The sequence below is a fragment of the Myxine glutinosa genome, chromosome 4 (genome assembly GCF_964187855.1).
Source record: "Myxine glutinosa chromosome 4, kmMyxGlut1.1, whole genome shotgun sequence".
Taxonomy (NCBI): domain Eukaryota; kingdom Metazoa; phylum Chordata; class Myxini; order Myxiniformes; family Myxinidae; genus Myxine; species Myxine glutinosa.
In genome coordinates this window covers 38,705,448-38,720,828 of record NC_136264.1, presented here as the reverse complement: position 1 = coordinate 38,720,828, position 15,381 = coordinate 38,705,448, and the positions used below count along the sequence as shown (strand labels likewise).

Here is a 15,381-nt window from a genome sequence, read left to right as displayed (position 1 = left end):
TAAAATATTTTTCCACATCTTCAGACAAACTAGTGGAGATGCCATGCATGTGGAGGAATAAATGGATGAACCGACCCCCCCCCCCCCCCCCACCACCGACCCCCAACAAAGATGTTTTTTTTTTTTTTGTGCAGAACTGTGCACTCATGCACAAACACAAACTCTTTCTCTTTCCATATATCTATCTATATATCTCTATCTATGTCTCTGTATCTCTATCTCTATATATATCTCTATATACTGTATATATCTCCATATATACTCAACATCAAAAGAAACTTATCAAATCTTCAGAAGGACACTCATTGAAATCCTCCACACAAAAATGAAAAAATTTAAACACAGAGGTAAAGTTCAGCTATCTTTACTAAACACATGTCAATAAACAAGAGGTTGCCTCAATCACAAAAAACAAAAAGCATGAACATCACAAGGGGTGGTGCAACAAAATTCACAGCACTGCAACACAAAGGCACGCACCTGAATACAGTCAAAACAAAATGACACAGGAATGGACACAACAGTCCTAACAGTCAAGGACAGAATGACAGCAGTCCTCAATATCGTGCGTGTCCTCCCTCCCTGATGCAGGCTGTACACCTCCGATGCATGCTCTGTGCCAGGCGTCTGATGCGGTCCTGGGGAAGTCTGTCCATGCAAGCATTTGAATGAGCATTTGCCAATTGACAGCCGTTGATCTCCTCGATGCAAGACGTCGACCAAGCTCATCCCATAAATGCTCAATGGGATTGAGGTCAGGGGAATAAGGCATCCAAGGCATCACTTCAACACCCTGTTCCTGGAAGAAGTTGGTGGTCAGACGAGCAGCATGGGGTCGAGCGTTGTCTTGCTGTAAAACTGCGATGTCAGGATGAGCCTGGAGTAATGGCAGCAGATGAGATTGCAAAACGTCATCAACATAACGCTGACTAATGAGATTGCCTTCGATGACGACCAGAGGTGTCCTGAACCAAGTGGAAATGCCGGCCCATACCATCACACTGGGTCCTCCCCAACGATTGATCTGGCGAATACAGCATGATGCATACCTTTCCCCACCTCTGCGCCATACCTGTTGACACCCATCAGCAGCATGAAGGCAAAATCTGGACTCATCGCTGAACAAGACTGCACTCCACTGTTGCTGTGTCCAGCGGCGATGCGGCAGACACCATCTTAGTCTGTTCCGCCGATGCACTGCATTCAACACTGGACCTCTGCAAGGAAGTCTTGCCACCAGGCCCTGACTTCTCAAGCGCCTCCGCACAGTAGCGACACTGATGCGTTGTTGTGGCGACCTTTTGTCACTGCAGCTGTTTGGGTCGCAGGGCAGAAACGATCACGAAGATGCTGTATCACAATCCAGTGGTCTTGGTTTAGGGTTGTTACCCATGGTCTTCCTCTTTGTGGACCATCATTCACAGTCCCAGTTTCACCGTAACGCCTGGCCAGGTTGGAAATTGCAGGCTGTAGCATTCAACAACACAACAACAACATGCATTTTAAAGGCCATTTTCCCTGCTAGAGCGGGGGTTAGCCTTGCGGTCCCCATGACAATCTTCTCCATTTTGCCCTATTTTCTGCATCTCTCCTTGTTAACCCCCTTGCCCGCATTTCTTCTTCCACCATCTTTAGCCAAGTCTTTCTCGGTCTTCCCCGTCCGCTGCTTCCTTCCACATTCATTTGCATCACTCTTCTCAACCAGTCACTTTCATCCTTCCTCAACACATGACCAAACCATCTCAACCTGTTCCTCTTCACAGCATCAATCACAGGCTCTATTCCCATCATCTTTCGCAATTCATCATTTGTCTTCCTCTCTCTCAACGATACTCCGCACATCCGTTGAACCATTCGCATTTCCACCCTTTCCAACCTTCGTTGCTGCTCTACGTTCATTACCCATGTCTCGCTCCCATAAATCATAACACTTCTCACACATGCAGCATACACCTTTCCCTTCAGCTTCAACGACACTCCCCTCATCATCAGCATGCCACTCAGTTCCCGAAACTTCTTCCATGCACATCTCACTCGAGCAACCGTTGCCGAGTCTGATCCACCTTCTCCATTCAGCATGTCTCCGAGGTAGCAAAATGTTTTCACACCTTCCAGCTTCACGCCGTCTCCAAGATCCAACTCAACATTTCCTCCATCTGCAGCTCCCTCTGTGCACACCTTACATTTGAATGTAGCTGCCACACTGGTTAATGACCCTCTCAGACCACTACATTTTTGATGAACCCACTCAGCGCAAATTGTACATTGAATGGAGTTCACTCCGACACCCTTCCTACACACAGCACAGGGCCACTTCCCAGTTCTTTCCACCTCACCACATGCTTTACCACTTGCCATCACCTTCGTCTTTCCGATATTCACCTTCAGACCTTTTGTCTCCATACATTCCTTCCACGTGTTCATCTTTTCCTTCAGTCCATCCATACTTTCCGCAATCAACACCAGATCATCTGCATACAACAACTCCCACGGTAAACCCTCCTTTACGTCCAGCACCTCCATCACAGCTACAAATAGTAGTGGACTTAGTACCGACCCCTGATGCACTCCCACCTTCACCTCAAACTCACCACTGTTCCCGTCCTTCGTCCTTACAGCTGTGCGCGCTCTTTTGTACATTGCCATCACTACTCTGATCAACCATTCCTCCACTCCTAACTTCCTCAATGCCCATGTCAATACTTTGCGTGGTACCCTATCGAATGCTTTCTCCAGATCAACAAACCCAAGAAACAACTTCTTCCTCTTCTCCATGTACTTCTCCTGCAACTGCCTCACAATGAAAAGCGCGTCTGTCGTTCCTCTTCCTGGCATGAATCCAAACTGCATTTCGTCGATCTTCACTTTCTTCCTTATCCTCCTCTCCAACACCCTTTCCAATACCTTCATTCCATGCTCCAATAACTTTATCGCTCAGTACGAGCCACACTCCAGAGGGTCACCTTTCCCCTTGTATAGAGGGACGAGGGTACTCAGTTCCCAATCCACTGGAATGCGGCCTTCTTTCACCACCAGATTACAGATCTCTGTCATTCTCTTCACACCCCAACTTCCTGCTGCCTTCAACATATCTCCCACAACTCCCGTCGGCCCTCCCACTTTTCTACCCTTCATTGCTTTTATCGCTTCCTCAACTTCCTTCTCAGTTATCTTCTCTGCCGGTCCTAAAACAGGGTTACTCTCGATGTTGCCATCCCATTCATTCTCTGTATTCAACAGCATTTCCATATATCTTTTCCATCTTCCTTTAATTCCATCTGGGTCGACAACGATTTGCCCCACTTCATCCTTCAAGCAACTCACCCCCATCACATCACACCTCTCTTTCGCTATCTGCTTTGCAATCCTGAATACTGCTTTCTGACCCTCTTCCGAATCCAAGCGTTCTCCGAACATTTTCCTACATGCCTCCTGCGCCTTTGCTACCTCTTTCTTTGCAGCCTTCCTGGCTGCCTTATAACTTTCATGCTCTGCTGTTTCTGCTCCCGTACCCTTCGCCTTCTGCCACTCCTTGAACTTCTTCCTCTTCTCGTCAATCCTCTTTCCAACTTCATCATCCCACCACCATGTTTCCGAGTGCCTCGGTGGTCCTTTTGTCCATCCACATACCTCACCAACGGCTCCCAACAGACTAGCTTTCATCGACATCCAACCACTTTCAAGCTCAACCACAACATCCTCGACCCTACTCAGCCTCTCTTTTAATGCCTCCCTTACTGTCACCTCTTTCAACCTCCACACCTTCATTCTCGGTTGGTACTTCACCCACCGAGCTCTCCTCGCACCTTTCACCCTTACGTCGCAGACAACCAAGTGGTGCTGTGAAACAGCCTCCTCCCCCGGGATCACCTTTGTGTCCCGGAGGTGCCCCCTATCTCGCCTACGCACCATCAGGTAGTCAACGGTTGTCGTCGACCCACCTGACGTGTATGTAACAAGCTTATTATCCTCTTTCTGGAACTGAGTATTACAAATCAACAAATCAGCTCCATCAGCAAACTCCAAAATCCTTTCACCTTCTCCATTTCTCACACCATATCCGTAACCCCCATGAACTCCCTCAAAACCGTCCATACTCCTTCCCACATGTCCATTTAGGTCTCCTCCTACCACAACAACTTCCTCATCTTTCACGTTTTCCATCAGCTTCTCTATCGCACACCAGAACTTGTCCTTCTCTTCATCGCTTCGACCAACCTGCGGAGCATATCCCGAGATGACGTTCACCAAGAGCTTTCCAATCATCATTTTCACCATCATCAACCTATCACTCACTCTCGTCACACTCACCACACTGTCTACAATCTCCTCAGAAAAGAGGACACCAACACCATTCATGCCCTCCGGGCACCCTTGCCACACAAACTTGTATTTTTGTCCCTGCCTACCCTTCACCATTCTCACACCACTTCCCTTCCATCTCGTCTCTTGCACACAACATATGTCCACTCTTCTTCTGACCAATACTTCCACCACTTCTCCTGATCTCCCTGTCATTGTCCCTACATTCCATGTCCCAAACCTCAGAAACCGATCTCCACTTCGGGCTGTACCCTGCCCATATGTAGTTGTAATTGTCATGGTTCCCTTTTTGAGGCTGTAGCATTCAAGACGTTGGGAAATTGTTCGCTGGTTTACACCAGCCTCAAGCATCCCAATTGCCCTTAAACATTGTTCAGATGTCAGGCGTGGCATCTTAATTTTCTTGTTTTCCCTGTCAGAAGCCTCTAGAGTCTAGAGTGACTATAGACAGCAGTAAATGAATGTCTAACCATGAGAACTGAAGGATTTCATTATGAGGGTCATTATTTAAACGGAAAGATCCCTATACAGAACCACTTAAGCATGCCATTGTTGATCAACCAGGTGATTGAAGTGAAGTTCCCATTACATAATTAGCCATTACAATTGAAGAAACGTGTTTATAAAGCTGTACATTTCAAAAAATGAAAGTGATAAGTTAATTTTGATGTTTAGTTTATATCTCTACATATATATCTCGATATATATATATATCCCTGGTGTTTATATATATTTTATATATATTTATATATATTTATATATATTTATATAGATATATATATTTATCCCTGGTGTTGGGCGAGCGGCTAGGGTGCCGGCTTAGGATCCTAGGATCCTGGGTTCGAATCCCGGTTGATCGCTGAATTAACGCCAGGGGGGTTGACTCAGCCTGTCATCCTTCCGAGGTCGGCTAATTGAGTACCAGTTCACTGGTAATTCCCTGTTTGTCGTTAAAGGCGGCAAAAAGGGTTGGCGTCAGGAAGGCATCCGGCCGTAAAACATTGCTTCAAAAAGGGGACCAAAAAACAACAACAACCACGGTTCCCGAAAAAGACCAACCCCCGCTTGCAGGGAAAAATGGCCTCCAAAGGTGTTTTTTTAAATATATATATATATCTCCGTCTCCGCCTCCATCTATGTGTCTCTATCTCCGTGTCTCTATCTCCGCTTTATTTATTTATTTATATATATATATATATATATATATATATATATATATATATATATATATATATATACAGTGGGGAGAACAAGTATTTGATACACTGCCGATTTTGCAGGTTTTCCCACTTACAAAGCACGTAAAGGTCTGTAATTTTTATCATAGGTACACTTCAACTGTGAAAGACGGAATCTAAAACAAAAATCCTGAAAATCACATTGTATGATTTTTAAGTAATTAATTTGCATTTTATTGCATGAAATAAGTATTTGATCACCTACCAACCAGTAAGAATTCCGGCTCTCACAGACCTGCTAGTTTTTTCTTTAAGAAGCCCTCCCATTCTCCACTCATTACCTGTATTAACTGCACCTGTTTGAACTCGTTATCTGCATAAAAGACGTCTCCAGACCGTCTCCGACCACAAAGACCGCAAAGACCGACCGCAAAGCCGTCTCCAGACCTGTCCACACTCAATCAATCAGACTCCAACCTCTCCACAATGGGCAAGACCAGAGAGCTGTCTAAGGACATCAGGGACAAATTTGTAGACTTGCACAAGGCTGGGATGGGCTACAGGACAATAGGCAAGCAGCTTGGTGAGAAGGCAACAACTGTTGGCGCAATTATTAGAAAATGGAAGAAGTTCAAGATGACAGTCAATCTCCCTCGGTCTGGGGCTCCATGCAAGATCTCACCTCGTGGAGCCTCAATGATCATGAGAAAGGTGAGGGATCAGCCCAGAACTACACGGCAGGACCTGGTCAATGACCTGAAGAGAGCTGGGACCACAGTATCAAAGAAAACCATAAGTAACACACTACGCCGTCATGGATTAAAATCCTGCAGCGCACGCAAGGTCCCTCTGCTCAAGCCAGCGCATGTCCAGGCCCGTCTGAAGTTTGCCAATGACCATCTGGATGATCCAGAGGAGGAATGGGAGAAGGTCATGTGGTCTGATGAGACCAAAATAGAGCTTTTTGGTTTAAACTCCACTCGCCGTGTTTGGAGGAAGAAGAAGGATGAGTACAACCCCAAGAACACCATCCCAACCGTGAAGCATGGAGGTGGAAACATCATTCTTTGGGGATGCTTTTCTGCAAAGGGGACAGGACGACTGCACCGTATTGAGGGGAGGATGGATGGGGCCATGTATCGCGAGATCTTGGCCAACAATCTCCTTCCCTCAATAAGAGCATTGAAGATGGGGCGTGGCTGGGTCTTCCAGCATGACAACGACCCGAAACACACAGCCAGGGCAACTAAGGAGTGGCTCCGTAAGAAGCATCTCAAGGTCCTGGAGTGGCCTAGCCAGTCTCCAGACCTGAACCCAATAGAAAATCTTTGGAGGGAGCTGAAAGTCCGTGTTGCGCAGCGACAGCCCCGAAACCTGAAGGATCTGGTGAAGATCTGTATGGAGGAGTGGGCCAAAATCCCTGCTGCAGTGTGTGCAAACCTGGTTAAGAACTACAGGAAGCGTCTGATCTCTGTAATTGCAAACAAAGGTTTCTGTACCAAATATTAAGTTCTGTTTTTCTGATGTATCAAATACTTATTTCATGCAATAAAATGCAAATTAATTACTTAAAAATCATACAATGTGATTTTCAGGATTTTTGTTTTAGATTCCGTCTTTCACAGTTGAAGTGTACCTATGATAAAAATTACAGACCTCTACGTGCTTTGTAAGTGGGAAAACCTGCAAAATCGGCAGTGTATCAAATACTTGTTCTCCCCACTGTATATATATATATATATATATATATATATATATATCTATCTTACCTATCTCTCTACCTATCTCTCCATCTCATCAACAAGGCATTATAACCCATCACAAAGTTGCATTTATCAACTTTCAAGGTACAAATGTCAGCAAGCAGCACTGCACGACTTTGTCATAGATCATCAATCAGAGAAATACATGCTTTAATAACAGTTACTCTATCTTTAATTACTGAAGCAGCCAAATTACAGATGTTAATGAGGTTTAAGTCATGTTATAGGAAGGTACAGCAAAGGATGCACGAATGTGAATGGAAAAGAGGACGATGACGAACAGAGGTAGAAGATTTGATGAAAAATTCTGGGGAAGAGAGAAATATCACCAATCATGCACATGGAGGAGGAAATAAAAGGTGGAAGAGAGTGATGGCTCCACAGGGGGAAAAATAATGAGTATGAAAAGATTGTGACCCCACCATTATCCAAATGGTTGCCATCCGGGCCAGTGATCTGCTCTGTAAGCTCAGACAATGGGTCTTCAGGTGTCCTTGCAGGCCGCAGAGTCAATGAGAGACGTCGGCGGAGTCGTTTCATCCGATCCATGGTCTGCCGCTGATCAGGAGACAGAGGAGAGAGAGTTAAACGGAGTAACAACATTCGATATAAAAAAGCCTGTATTCTTTATCCAAATTAGAAATAAAAACGAACAATCGTTATGTTGCTCTAGGTTACGGCCTATTGTTCCATTACTGCCAAACTTACTGTTTATGCCTCCAATTCAGGACACTTCCGATGCCTTAGTGGGCTCAGCTAAAGTGTGCATCTGGTTCGTTATCAAAAGCAACGTGCTTTTGAAGAACAGAATGCTGCATTGTAAAATGTGCCGCATAATTTAAATTACATATCACAACCTCCTTCACACCTTCATGGTGCAGCACCTTTCATTAGCACTAGGTTACTATTAATAGAGTAAAACATGCATGCAGCGACAGGCAGTTGATAATAACTTCAGTTCATCATCATCATCATATAATTATTATTATTATTATTATTATAAGACAAATAGTGAGCCATTTGAGCAATCTAATGATGCCTGAAAATGATAAAAAGTTCTGGGTCAATAGTGAAAAGTAGGGAACCACAGGAACACAGCAGGTTAGAGGGGACACAACGGAAAGGCCAAAGCTTTGCGTTACACACTTACTTGAGCAAAGCAAATGTACCGTTAAGCAGAAAATTTTAAGCAACTTGTTAACCTTTTCTGTAACCTATGTGAGGGGAAGCCTCATCTTACTTTTGTGCACCACATCCTAGCTGCTAGAATGGGTGGCGTAATGGTTTGAACATCCGCTCTGAGTCTGGGAAGTCAGTGGCTCAAACCAAACCCCATCCGAGTCATACCAATGGTACGTGCCACTTCCTTGCTCGACTCTCAGCATTTTAACGGATAGAACATGGACAAAACGCTGGGAAGGCAATGACAAACCACCCAGTTTGATCCTTGACAAGAAACTGCATTGGCAGCACTAACACTCTGCAGAATATGTTGCAGGTTTGTTTGATTAGCTGAGAAATGTCACGTGCTTTTTGATGGCTGGCTGTGTAACATGAAAGAAAAATCAACCGTTTATATTTTCGACAAAAATTATACATTGGGGTAATCCAGCCTTGACAGGGAGAGGACATGCAAGGACTTAATTGAGAGCCACACATTGGCTACGAGAATTGAGGATGTCAGTAATCAAAAGTGTAAAGTTTGCCTTGGGTACCATAGGCAGAGAGTTTATAGAGCAAGGCGGGATGCCAGTCTATCTAGAGAAAGCCCAATATATGTCCGGAGTATGACATTGACCCTGATATCATGTCCGACCCTTGATCTCATGTCCGGCCCTGATCTCATGTCTGACATTGAGGGAGGGCCTCCATATATTGTTGGGAGAGTAGAAGCACCATGCCCAAGGCAGAGTGACCAGGTCTGAATCCAAATTGATGATCTGAGATGAGGTCATTGGAGAAAAGGAATGAATTGATGTCAGCTATGATGATGGATTCCATTATCTTGATGATGAATGGAAGTAAGCTAATAGGTCAGTAGTTAAGGGGATCCGTTTTTGTACCTATAAGACATGAGAGAGACAACATACCGGTACCATTCCGGCTGGAAAATTCCCCATATGATTTTCTTGAAAGGTCGGTATATGTACATCTTTAAAAATTTGGGGGTGGGAGAGCATGTCTATGGAGTAGCTTTGTGGTTGAATTAGGTACGATTCCATAACAACCATATCATAATAAATTTAACATAAAAATGGTGTTCTATCTAAATGTCATTTTGTGAATTGAGATGTTACTGCATGTATAAATGTGATAATGCTTTATTAGCTCCGCCACCAAAGGTGGGTGGAGGTTATGTTTTCATCCCTGTCTGTTTGTTGTCTGTTTGTTTGTTTTGTCTTAGAACAAAATATCTCAAAAAGTTGTGGACATATTCGGACGAAATTTGGTGGAGACGTAGTGTATGTGACAAGGACGAAATGATTCGATTTTGGTGAAGATCCGGTTCCGGTTCCGGTTACTAGAATTTTTAAAGTGATTCTTCACCATTGGGAGATGGAGCCAAAAACGATACATAGCACGATATCTCAAAAAGTTGAGGACGGATTTGGACGAAATTTGTGGAGAGGTTGCATATGTGACAAGAAAGAATTGTTTCAATTTTGGTGAAGATTCGAATCCGGATCCAGATCAGGGAATTTTTTAAATGATTCTTCACTATTGGAGGATCGGGCTAAATCTGATATATAGCAGGATATCTCAAAAATATATGGACAGATTTCGATGAAACGTGGTGAAGATTTTGGGTGTGTGACAAGGCTGAATCGATTCGATTTTGGTGAAGATCTGAATATAGATTCGAATACGATGTTTATTCAATTTTTTAAGTGAATCTTCGCCATTGAGAGATCAGGCAAAAAGCGATATATGAAAGTTATGGTCGAGTTATGACTAAACTTGGTGTACAAGTTGGTAAGGTGACAAAACCAAGCCAATTAGATTTTGGTTCAAGTCCGAATCCAGATTCCACCTTTCAGTGGATACAAAACATAAACTGTTCAGCCTGGCGGAGGTAAGCGCTCGACCAAGTGCTGTTTTATTACAACGAAGGCATTGCGTAAACTCCTTTTCTACGTATAGATAACACTCTATGCTCAACTTCATGCAGCCTCTCTTAAATATGTCTCAATAATATGGCACAGAACTCCACTCAGCCTTAGCATTGTGAAACCAGGATGACTGTTTGTTTTTCTCAAATACCAATGCGATATGGGCATCGTCCGTCGTGCGAAGTCCTTCCTTGGAACAACTGAGCTCCTCACCACATACAAGCCTTTCATCCGCAGCTCAATGGAATACTGTTCCCCCCTCTGGGCCGGTGCTCCTGCCTCACACCTAGCTCGGCTTCACGCTGTTGAAACCAAAGCTTTCAGAATCATTGGAATCTCCTGCGATGAAGCTAACTCTGAGGGCCTTTCACTCTCACCGCAGGCAGGTTTGGTGGACTTTCTGTCTTCTACCGACTCATCTCCAGCCTTGCTCCCCCAGCTCTCTCTGTGCTCTGTCCCCCCCAATATTCCTTCAGGTCACACAAGATCTGCCAGCAACCCTCTCATGGTTAAACTGCCAAAATCAAGGCTCTCTCTCTGCTCACCTTCACTCTTTCATTCCCCTTTTCTCCCGCCTCTGGAACAAACTCCCCCACTCCCTTCAATCCCACTCCTCCCTCCAGGTCTTTAAAACAGCTGTTCACCACCATCTCTTATCTTCCCCCATCCAAAACCTTGATCTTTTCTACCCCTGCTAATTCACCCCAGATACACCTTTTTGAAATTCCAATTTCTTTCCTGGAAGTCCTTGCAGTATCCATGTTTTATACCTCTCCCACCTCCCCCCAAGCCCTCTCCCTCCCACAGTTCTCTCGATGTCCCTGCTCTCAAATGTTGTGTTTGTGTCCTTCCCCCTGTCTCCCCATCATGTCTACCGCTCCCCTTATTTTGTGTTTTATCTGTCGGATTGACTTTTTGTGTGATTAATGTTAGCTCTTTCATGAGCCTCAATGTTGTATACAAAAAAAAAAAGAAAAGTGTCCTGTAGTTTGAATTGTGAAATATGTATGAAATAAATTCCATCCTTTTTCCATAGTGCTGCCTCAACTGAGATATTATTCTGGAGTTAAAAACAAGATGAGCTTTGTTTTTAGGGCCAATACTGCTGCAGCAGAGACCAAAAAAGGCGCTTAAGAAATTAGCGCAACAGGAAGTATATAATAAGTTTTCATATATCAAAATATCTATTATTGCGTCTAAATTCAGAAAACCAATATTTTCAAGATGAGAATTTAGTTCAGCTAAAAAATATTTGGTTAAAAATTAGATTTTTTGCAAAGAAACAGTGGAAGATACATTATAGTGCAAAATTTTAAAACATGGTGAGCTTACTGTAGTTAAGGCTTTTAAGGGCACTGAAGAATATATATTCTTTCTTGAAATAAAATGATGTACTTTACTTTGCAGATGTGATGACGCGACAATATAGACTGCAGGCTACATGCGCATGGATACAGACTCAGAACCAGCTATACCGATGAAACGAAGTAAAGAAGAAGATTCTACAAGGAAGTGCATCACTTGTAAGGAGCAGGGATCGAGCGATGAGTTTTGTTAACCAAAGGATGAGGAGTTGTGGGGGGGGGAACAAACAAAAAAAACTTTGGATGCAGCAGTGCTTCAGCAATGTGATCAGCTTCTTAAGTATGAAAATGATAAAGATGTTCCAGACATGTATTATCACTCAGAATGCAGAACGAAGTTCTGCCACAAGAAAACGTTGGCACGTCTGAAGAAAGAACAAGACCCTTCGTGTTCAACAGATGATGGGAATATTAAATCCTCACGAAGAAGTAGTAGAAAAAAGGGAGAGTCATGTGGCATGGTGTATGCTAAATAGCATTTCGCATTTATTTTTTTTTCCATTTTTTGTGACAAGATATATCAAAGGGACCCAGACTAGAGAACCATTAAGTGAAGCAGTCGATCTAAGGTCCGATAGAATGGTCAAAGAAGTAGCCAGAAAGAAGGGAGACATGAAGATCATATCCATTGCATCGAGAGAGTTTGTTACAGCAGAGGCCCGTTTCCATAGATCGTGCTACATATACCATACATTGGGAAAAGAATACCGACAGCACCGGTGAAACGAAAAGCAACTGCACCAAAGAAGAGGACAGCGACCCTGAAAAAGAGTATTCAGAGAAGGAAAAGGAAGCATACACCATTCTCTGAGTTTATGCACAGTGATCTATTCCTCAAACCATATTGGCCCTATTGCTGTTGGCCCTATGATGACCCTATTGCCGGCCCTTTGACATATCTGACAAATCACCTGGTAACTGCAGTAATACGATCTCACGAGGTATTGAAACTATTAAAGACAGTATCAAGAAACACACTCAACAAAAATGAATGGCTAAATTTGGGAACAGTATGAAAATTATAGCAGATGCCTGAAGGAACCTGTGATGCATTAATTGGACTGCATGTGTTCACTGGGTGTGGCTCAGCAAGTGCTTTTCGTGGTCGTGGAAAGGTTGGAGACATGAAACTGGTACCAAAAGGAGGTAGGTTCCAGAAAGCGATGGCCGAACTTGGAGAAAACTTGATTCTTTCCCAAGAATTGTTCCTGCCGATACAAGAGTTCACATGCAGAATGGATGCATCACTGTCATCTATGACACACGTGAACGACCTGAGATACCGGCTGTTCAGAGCCAAGAAAGATGATGTGGAGTTGGGTCAGCTTCCACCCTTTGAGGATACGCTCTTCCTACATGCACAGCATGTGTATGGAACAGATATCTGGAAACCAAAACCGGAAGGTCTCAGTCCAGAAAGACATGGGTGGATGTTCGAGGATGGACAGCTAACCATCGATTGGATGCAAGGTCTACCTGCACCAGAAGTTGTGAGGCAGTTGATGGCAGGTAAATGTAGTAGACAATGCAAGACCCCTGAATGCCATTGTATTGTTAATGGCCTGAAGTGTTCCCCTCCATGTAGAAATCAGTCATGTGACAAAATGTACCAAGACGACTGACGGTGCTACGGATGCTAGCTCAGGTGAAGATGGTGACGATGACAGGTAAGACAGTGATACCGATTAGAATGAGATGCAAGGAAATAACTATTTCACAATTACAATCTTTGCAACACAGTGTTCATATCGGTGTACAATTGTCATTTCACCAGTTGATATTATGTATGGCTTGGCTTAATCAGACTAATCAATATTTTCAATACAAGATGGTCTTTCTACTTTCATTTGCTCAAATCATTTCAGATGAATACTGTCGATGTGTTTCAGACAATCTGTAAAGAGTTTTTCTCTTGTTTGTTTTCTTTGCCAATTTTTATTTATTTATTATTATCCACATTTTCCAGTCAGTAAATTTGTGCTAAAATTCACAATTATGCTAAACTGTGAATTTAGTATCGATTAAGAATGACAATGTTGTTCACAGTTTATATTTTGCTCAAATTAATAGAACACATGTATAATCATATGATTCCTAGTAAATTCAAACAACATAGATGCTAATCCTTTTTATGCTTTTGCTCTGTCATTTTGTTTTGTCATCAGTACAGCTATTAATATAAAAACAAAATTTATTATTTCATTTTCTGGTCAGATCATCATATCCTGTAATGTTGGCTGACTTCCAAGCAGTTGGAAGATAACCTAGGGCAAATGACAGGGTGAAAAGGTTAAAGAGAGGAAGTGCAAGACGAGCAGAGCAGGTCTTTAGGACATGTGAGCTGATGCCGTCCGGTCCAGTCAGGTTGGAGTGGAGGCTTCAGATGTTTGAGGTCCACGCAGTTAGGAACAGGGGAGGAGGAGCTGCTGGTATGGTGTAGGAATGTGGAAAGGAGCAAGGAGAGGTTGTGGGGTGAGGGAGGAGGAGGGACTGAGAGCGAGCGAGGTTGGGACGAAGCTTACGTGGGAGTGTGTGCGGCTGGAGCAAGGCTGGGGGAGAGCGCGGAGCTGGGGAGAAGCCAGGGGGTGAGGGGCTGGAATGAAGCCCGGAGGGAGGTGCAGGGCTGGGCCACGCCAGGGGGTGCGGGCCTGGGGCAAAGACAGGGGGTGCGGGGCAGGAATAAAGCAGGGAGGGGCAGGTGAGAAGCCAGCCGGGAGAGTGCATGGGATGGGGGTTCGAGAGGTGGAGAGCCAGGAAGAAACTACGAGGGTGAGGGGTCATATGGGGGGGTGCAGGGACAGGGCGGAGCCGAGGGGTGAGGGGCTGGGGCAAAGCCATGGATGAGGGGGAAACTGAGACAGTGTGGGACGATGGGGAAGCAGAAGGCAGGGAGGGTTCTGACATGGAGGTTTCAAACCATGAATCATTGTGAAGAGAAATTTAACCTTAACCAACCCTCCCCCAACCCCACCTTTAACCACCTTCGGCACCGATTTTATAATGTCGTGAGCAAACGTTGGTACATCACGGGTGATGATCGGAACATTGTGGTCAAGTTTCATCGGAATGTATGTGTAGTTTCTGAGAAGAAAGCAAATACCTATTTTGGGGGGGGGGGGGAACCCCCTCCCTCACCCCACACCCCCCACACGCTCCCCCCTTAGATCCCCTCAGGGCACGATTTTTTAATGCCGTGAACAAAAGTTGGTACAACACGGGCGATGAAGGTTGTGGCCAAGTTTCATCAAAATAGTGTGTGTAGTTTCAAAGGAAAAAGTAAAATACCTATTTTAGGGGGTCAAACCTGGATACACTAACTGCCGGTAAACCCCTTTAGATCCCGATTTTTTTCATGTCGTGAACAAACTTGAGTTGCAACATATCAAATATAATTTGTGCCAAGTTTGGTCACACTCCCATCAGCATTTTCGGAGAAGTTGCAAGTGTTTATGGACTGATGGAGGGACCTCCATCGCATAAGCTCCCTGGAACTACATTCCAGGTGAGCTGAAAATAAGTTACTTGGGCAGCAGATCCTGTTCAAGAACCTGAAGAACGAAGCCGACAATATTGTCTGAGCAAGTTACGTTCTGTGTCACAAACTGGTGAAGTTTTCAAAACCATACTCCGACGGTGATGTTAT

At 44.2% G+C, this 15,381-nt stretch overlaps 1 protein-coding gene across 7 annotated transcripts in view; it reads right to left on the bottom strand.

The window, feature by feature from the left end:
* Nucleotides 1-15,381, bottom strand: part of LOC137424590 (cyclin-dependent kinase 17) — a 133,839-nt gene that overhangs the window by 94,749 nt on the left and 23,709 nt on the right. For all 7 annotated transcript variants that reach the window (XR_013623047.1, XR_013623045.1, XR_013623046.1 and 4 more), the window contains exon 2: nucleotides 7,687-7,822. Coding sequence is in view for 4 of the 7 variants with exons in the window: in XM_068112193.2 (XP_067968294.1) it covers nucleotides 7,687-7,813 (127 nt within the window). In the remaining 3 variants the exon portion in view is untranslated. The remainder of the gene's footprint in view (nucleotides 1-7,686; nucleotides 7,823-15,381) is intronic.